Below are 7,054 nucleotides of genomic sequence, written 5' to 3' on the forward strand. Positions count from 1 at the left end.
CCCGCTTACATGAGCTCTGCCCCGGAGACTTGGATGTGAGCAGTGCTCGGCGTCCAATGACGTGCTCCATCACCAGGTTGTCCTCGCATTTCACAAAGACATGAAATGCGAGGCCATAAAGTACAAGGATGTAAGCAACGAGGACGTAAGCAACTTCCCAAACACGAAGAAGTATGACGGGAGGATGTGGTCTATGTTCTCGCAACCCGTCCACTCCCAATCTGCTGCTGTCCTCCCCAACCAAGCACCGTGCAGTAGTTCAAGCTGCACGTCTTTCCAATCGACTTGATACCACCTTCATACCCCCCTGCCGTCACCATGTCTACCAGACTGGCCCGATACAAAGGCAAAGTCCTTGAATTGAACAATGGCTATATCATGCCTGCGCTCGGGCTGGGTACATTCCAAGATCCTGACGAACAGGAAACGGCGGTCTACACGGCGTTGAAATGCGGCTACCGCCATATAGACACGGCGTATTTGTATGCCGCTCAACTTTTAATCCCCTTCGTGGCTTGCACTAACACGAACGCATAGCTATGGTACCGAAAGGCAGGTCGGTCGGGGTATAAGACGCAGTGGCGTCCCTCGGGAAGAGATCTTTCTCACCACCAAGCTCTGGAACAACGCGCATCACCCGGATGATGTGGAACCTGCGCTTGATGAGTCCTTGAAGGCTCTGGGTACCGATTACGTCGATCTGTACTTAATGCACTTCCCGTGTGCCTTCAAACGGGGTCCAGAGCTGCTACCCTTCGATGAGAATGGCAAGTTGATCCCGGAGCCGTCGATACACTTCGTCGACACGTGGAGGGCGATGGAAATGCTCGTAAAAGCAGGCAAGGCGAGAGCCATTGGGGTATCCAACTTCAGCAAGGCCGAGATCGAGCGACTCCTAGAAGAAGGGAGCGTGGTATGTGAGCAACTCGTTTCAAAGCTGCCCTATGTGTCGTCCATACCACTCACCTAGGGCTCCATAGGTTCCAGCCGTTCACCAAATGGAGATGCACCCGTACTTGCAGCAACCCGAGTTTGCCAGCTGGCTGAACGAGAAGGGCATTCGCATCGTCCAGTTCAGCCCCTGCGCGAATCTGAACCCTTTCTATAGTGAAGCATCAAGGGCGAAGGATAGTGCGAGGATGACCCGCCTAGTCCACCACCCGGTCATGCTCGAAGTCGCGAAGAAACACGGCCGGTCGGCGATCCAGATCGCGCTCGCCTGGGCGATTCAGAATGGGCGCTCCGTGATCCCAAAGAGCACAATAGAGTGGCAGATCAGGGAGAATGCGGAGGCGGGGCTGATTACCCTTGACCAAGAGGACCTCGACAAGATTGAACGACTGGACTGCAAGGCCCGATTTAATGACCCGAGTGTGAAGTTTGGCTACAAGCTGCACAGTGGTCTGGATGGAGCAGCTCCGTAGTGCTAGGTCAAGGTCACCGGTGGTGGCTGGGGCGAACTCGCAGCGTGGGTAAGAAGGTACATCGCCACTCAACATAACGGATCCATTTGACAATGTCCTATTCTTGACGATAGCTCAGGAGGTAGTGTGCATCTAGTCCCGGCGGTAACAGCAACGACCCAGATTTCATCATATTAATTTCATCATCAACATCTGCATATGTGTCTCACCCCACAGAACCCTGGTAAATGCCAAATCCCGCCACTCGCTACACAACCCCATTCATGAACTTGGTGGGTTGGTTATCTCTGGGGTTAGAGCCCGTCGTGATCGGCGGGATCAGCGTGGCCGCAAAGGTGTGCGACTAGGCATCTCGGTGACAACTGTGCAGCACCGCTAACGCACAAGCTCCCGCCACGGCACCCTCCGCCAGTCAAGCCTCCCCCGTGTTCAGCACCTCATGCATGCAAAGAGGCGAACATTTCAGCGCCATCAAACAACGCTGGGAGGGAACAGCTGCATCAGAGCTAAAATAGTAAGGAAATCAAGGAATGGGTGGTTAGGCCAGGATGGCGTCACTGCTCTGCGTTGCTAGTCCTCGATTGTGATTCGCCATCTTGACCGGTTATCTCCCAGTTCGTACACCACCTTTTCACTCACCGTTATCTCTTGTGCCACCAGCTTGTCCCAACGAATGGCGGAGATGATGTCGCTTGTCATCAAGGCTGTCTACTTGGTTACTCACTTTGTACGATGCCGGGGCATTCTTTCCGCGCTGGCATAGCGGCGCCGTTGTCCAGTCCATCTTTGATCCTTCTTTATCTGGGTGTTTCCTCTTTAAATTGGAAGCTATGTCTTTCAGTTTTTCAAATATTGCACAAAGTGCGGCTCTCTTGGGCAATAGGAAAACTTACCAGCGAACACCCCATTCGCAATGCCTGCATCCGAATCCGAACACGGCTCCACGGCCGTGGACATCGTTCCCAGTGGTCGTGGCCGCCGCCATTCCATCATGCCGGATATCATCCCATCGAGCCTTCATTTGCCTCCCTCTTTCATTTCTACCGCCCCAATTGCCCAGGAAATTCTGAACCACGATATCGAGGACTGCTCTTCTTCCGACGATGATGAGCCACAAGAAGAGTCTGTTGATACCCCTCCCGACCACGAGCCGGCAGATGTGAGACTGGCTTTCCATCCAACGGGGGTGGCCTTCGGGTCCGGCTATTCCACGATCCCCCTTCCGGGAATGGATGTTCATGTACCCAATCCTCACGAAGTGGCGGATTCCTTCCGTGCCGAAGTTGATCTCCTTCGAGACAATGACATCATTCCTTCAAAGCCATCGCACGAATGGCGAAGGGGTAGCGTTGTTGACCGCATGTACCGGGGCCTCTTCAGTACCAAGGTCCGCGACCATGAGGAACCAGCTCCGGCTTTTGCAGAAGTTGCATACGAGACGACTCCATTGCTACACCGGGCCGAAGGAGATGCGGGAGCACTGACGCCCACTACGCCGGCTGTCGAAATTGTTCACGAGCGGTGGGAGGAGGCCGTCGCCGCCCATATCATCAAGACAACCTGGCAGCGAGAGGCCATGACGCTCGTCAAATATGCCGCTCCACTGATAGTGACGTTCCTCCTGCACTACTCGGTCACCATTGCGAGCGTCCTTACCGTCGGCCGTCTCGGCATGGTTGAGCTTGCTGCTGTTAACTGTGAGTCTTGGCCTTGGCCATCGAGTTCTTGGTTATGGAATATTAAAGAACTCATTCATATTATAGTGGCAACAATGACAGCTAGTATCACCGCATATGTTCCCGTTCAAGGCCTTGCTACAGCACTCGACACCTTGTGTGCACAAGCTTACGGCTCAGGCCACAAACACGTGGTCGGGCTCCAAGCACAACGCATGACCTGGATTCTCTGGGCGCTGATGGTCCCCATTGCTATTCTCTGGTGGTTCTCCGAACCGATCCTGACACGCCTCGTTCCAGATGCCGAGACGGCATCTCTCGCCGCCTTGTATTTACGTGTGCTGATTCTCGGTATGCCTGGTGTCGCGGCGTTCGAGAGTGGGAAGCGCTTTGTGCAGTCACAAGGCCTGTTTCACGCGACGACATACACCCTGCTCATCGGCGCGCCATTGAGCTTTCTTCAGAACTGGCTCTTTGTCTTCAAGTTTGGCTGGCACTTTGCCGGAGCCGCAACTGCCATGGCTGTGACGCAGAACCTGCTGCCCGTCCTGCTCGCTATCTACGTGCGACTCTTCGAAGGTTCGGAGTGCTGGAAGGGGTTCAGCAAGAAGGCTTTTACAAATTGGGGTAAGCAGGGCCTGTGATTTCGTGAGTGATGCTGGCTAATTGAGTGCAACATTGAAGGTCCCATGATCAAACTTGCCTTACCGGGGATGATAATGATTGAGGCTCAGTTCTCTGTGCTGGAGATCCTGACCATTTCGGCTGGCCAATTTGGCACAGCGCAGCTTGCAGCGCAGAGCGTGCTTGTCACCGTGACATCGACCTCGTTCAATATCCCTTTCCCACTGGCCATCGCGACCTCCACCCGAGTCGCCAACCTCATCGGGGCGCACCTCAGTGAGGCAGCTCGAAAGACAGCAAAAGTGGTATGTAGTCCAAATCATACTAATGTATCATCCTCCCCATCCCATTGCTGACACCTCCTGGTCGATACTAGGCCGTGATCGCAGGTTTCCTAGTAGGACTTTTCAACCTGACCATCTTTGCTTCTCTGCGGTACCATCTCCCGCGCGTCTTTACAGATGACAGCGAAGTCGTCGAGATCGTCGCGCAGGTCATCCTAGTCTGCGCGGTCATGCAGATCTTTGACGCCCTCGCCGCTGTGTCGCACGGCATCCTGCGTGGCGTCGGCAGACAGGCTATCGGAGGCTACGCCAACCTGTTCTCGTACTACGTTGTGGCACTTCCGGTGTCGCTGTCGACTGCGTTCGTCCTTGGCTGGAAGTTGAGCGGCTTGTGGGCTGGGTTGACGTCGGGCTTAGTGGTGTGAGTCCTTTATACCATATTCACTCACGATCACCTCTGCAGATTAATCATACTGAACACTGTCATAGGGTCTCTGCACTTGAACTTGTCTATCTTTACAATTCGGATTGGGAGCATGCGGTAGCTCAGGCCGAGGCTCGGATGCGCTCGGAGAGTGTGTTTGCGGAGCGCAAAACTTCACATGTTGGAGTCTGAGGCGAAGAATAATATGGAATGCTAAAGGCCCCAGCTGACCTAACCAAGAGACAGAACAAAAGTTTGAGGAAGACAGTAAGGCTGTAAGACAGTGATGGCAGGTAGATGGGCTACAACTTTTGTAACGAGATAAAGTTAGTTGACCAATCGCACCTTGACTGGAGCTACGTATTCATGGTCATCCGGAAGTGTTGATGCTTGACGCATGAACGCTGGGTGATAGTAGCATGTATGTTATGCTTTGAAAAAGCCTGGAAAACGCTAGAAAAGAATCACCGTCCCTATATGACCACATCTTATAAACCCTCCTTGGTCAGCAGAGCGGCAAACCCATGCCGCAATGTCTCCAACACAGCCACGTCCACGTCCTCATCAGCAAACATTTCAACCAGGTCCAGGAACTGTGGCTCTGAATCTTCTCCCGCTGCGACCCATATTTCGTGCACCATTTTCCGTAGGATCGCATCTCGGCACCGAGGGTTGTCTGCCGCGATGGCGAGATTGTCTGTTACGAGGGACATTCGGCAGAAATTAGGCCCGGGGCTGTGGCCACTCTCCGCACGGTTCCTTGCCATTATATTGTCGTAGATGACACGATAGCGCCTCAGAGTCTCAGGAGAGTCTTCCCAGACACCTTCAGGCTCCTCTCCTGACTCCATAGCTTCTGTCCATCCGTACATGGCTGGGTCCCAGTCGCGCGTGAGCCACCCGGGATATCGTTCATTGCCGAGAGTACGAGGCGTGGCCGCAACGCCATCCCAGTCAATGACCCCCACGAGTTCGCCTTCGTCCGAGACGATGAAGTTCTGAATATCGTAATCGGGGTGGTTGAGAACGAAGGGATCCATCCCGTCGGGCTCGGGGATCCAGCTGATAAGTTGACGAAGAAGCAACTCAACGCCCTTCAGGAAAGGACTTTGGCCAGGGTGGAGATCAAGCATGTGAGAGTAGTATGCAGAGGGGTTGCCAGATGTAGGAACTTGGACGTATATCGGGCTATCATCGGGATCTTTATGGATGAACCATCGATCGAGCATCGCTTTCTCATCTACTGTGCGCAGCGGCCCGATATCTGAGATGTCTCCGGCCTCATCAAAGCGAGGAGAGCCCCAGGCCTGGAAAGAAAATTTGTTCATCTGTAGCATTGCCGAGGCGATAGTTTCAAGGGCACGAACGCGGCGTAGATGGGTGGTTTCAGGGTTGTCGCCTTTGAGTCGATTTGAAAACCAGACGTTGTATAATGGCTTCCCATCGATAAATGACAGAATGATATAAGGACATTGAAGAGGGTTCTCAACGGTTGAGGAGAAGTCCAGAACGTCAGGTAAGGGAATGGTGGTCTCTCGCTTGAGCAGGCGCATCGTCTTGGCCTCGGAGACCAAAGCTGAAGCAGATGCCGCGTCCCAGGATGCTGCTGTGCCATTGATCGGGATCTTTACGGCCCATCGAAGGCCGTCCGCGAAGATGAGAGGGAAGATGACATGAAAAGAGCCGTACATGGGCTCGCCGACCGCAGGTTTCGTGCTTGTGAATGGGCCCTGCAAGCCCATGCGGCGCCGCAGCACGGTGCTTCCAAGGCGAGGTAACTCCTCCTTCTTGAGCACAGATGACACTGCAGAAAATAATTCCGCATTCTCATCATCCTGAAAAGGAGATGATGGTTCGATAGGATGTTGCGGAGCCATGGTGTTGTAGGTAGAAGATGCGATAAAGGCTAGCCTAGAGAGGATTGAGAAGGACAGCTGGGTGGCTTTGCCTTGTATTATTTTTTGGTAGGTAAGTCGGAGGCCCACATCTTGGACCACCCCCCCTCCGGACCATCTAAAAGTGGACTTTTCCTATATTAAACCCTAACCCTATAATATTACTATCTTAATAGATAAAATAGTTATAAAATTAAAAATAGTATCAATAAGTCCCTTATAAATTAAATATAATTATATATAAAGGATAAAATTATATCTAATTCTATTATAAAGATATTATTATTTTTAGTACTTTTATCTACTTTTTTTTCTATTTTTACTAGTAAATTTTAGCTCTTTAAAAATCTTATTAATATAAATTATATAGAGATAATCTAATAATTTATTTTATAAATAACTTATATAATTAAATAAAATAAATTTTTAAAATATTTTTATTAACTTTTCTTAATAAGATATTTTAAAAAAGACTTTTAACATTTTTCTATATAATTTCTTAGTAAAACTATTAAAAATAAAAAAAGTTTTTATTTTTAAGAATTTAGTCTCTATATAATAATTAGACTTCTTTTAATACTTTTTAAAAATACTATAAGTAATAAGCTATTTAATGATAAAACTTATAAGCTATAAGTATCTTTCTATAATTAAATAACAATTTCTGAATATTGGCGATTTTGGTGGTCCAGAGGTGGCCCGGGGGGGGGGGGGGGGGGGGGGGGGC

The 7,054-nt window shown here is 50.8% G+C and overlaps 3 protein-coding genes across 3 annotated transcripts; 2 read left to right on the forward strand and 1 right to left on the reverse strand.

The window, feature by feature from the left end:
• Positions 1 to 318: 318 nt before the first annotated feature.
• E0L32_009896 (uncharacterized protein) lies at positions 319 to 1,424 on the forward strand (the record flags this gene model as incomplete). The annotated part of the gene is made up of 3 exons (XM_031144909.1): positions 319 to 482; positions 538 to 913; positions 981 to 1,424. The coding sequence occupies 3 exons, from the start codon at positions 319 to 321 to the stop codon at positions 1,422 to 1,424; spliced, it is 984 nt and encodes a 327-aa protein (XP_030990418.1).
• A 913-nt stretch (positions 1,425 to 2,337) lies between these two features.
• Positions 2,338 to 4,624, forward strand: E0L32_009897 (uncharacterized protein; the record flags this gene model as incomplete). The annotated part of the gene is made up of 5 exons (XM_031144910.1): positions 2,338 to 3,121; positions 3,188 to 3,727; positions 3,785 to 4,029; positions 4,101 to 4,429; positions 4,498 to 4,624. The coding sequence occupies 5 exons, from the start codon at positions 2,338 to 2,340 to the stop codon at positions 4,622 to 4,624; spliced, it is 2,025 nt and encodes a 674-aa protein (XP_030990419.1).
• A 296-nt stretch (positions 4,625 to 4,920) lies between these two features.
• E0L32_009898 (uncharacterized protein) lies at positions 4,921 to 6,309 on the reverse strand (the record flags this gene model as incomplete). The annotated part of the gene is made up of 1 exon (XM_031144911.1): positions 4,921 to 6,309. The coding sequence occupies one exon, from the start codon at positions 6,307 to 6,309 to the stop codon at positions 4,921 to 4,923; it is 1,389 nt and encodes a 462-aa protein (XP_030990420.1).
• Positions 6,310 to 7,054: the final 745 nt, after the last annotated feature.

Source organism: Thyridium curvatum (genome assembly GCF_004353045.1).
Source record: "Thyridium curvatum strain D216 chromosome Unknown NODE_75_length_202845_cov_76.514972, whole genome shotgun sequence".
In the NCBI taxonomy this organism is placed as follows: Eukaryota; Fungi; Ascomycota; class Sordariomycetes; order Thyridiales; family Thyridiaceae; genus Thyridium; species Thyridium curvatum.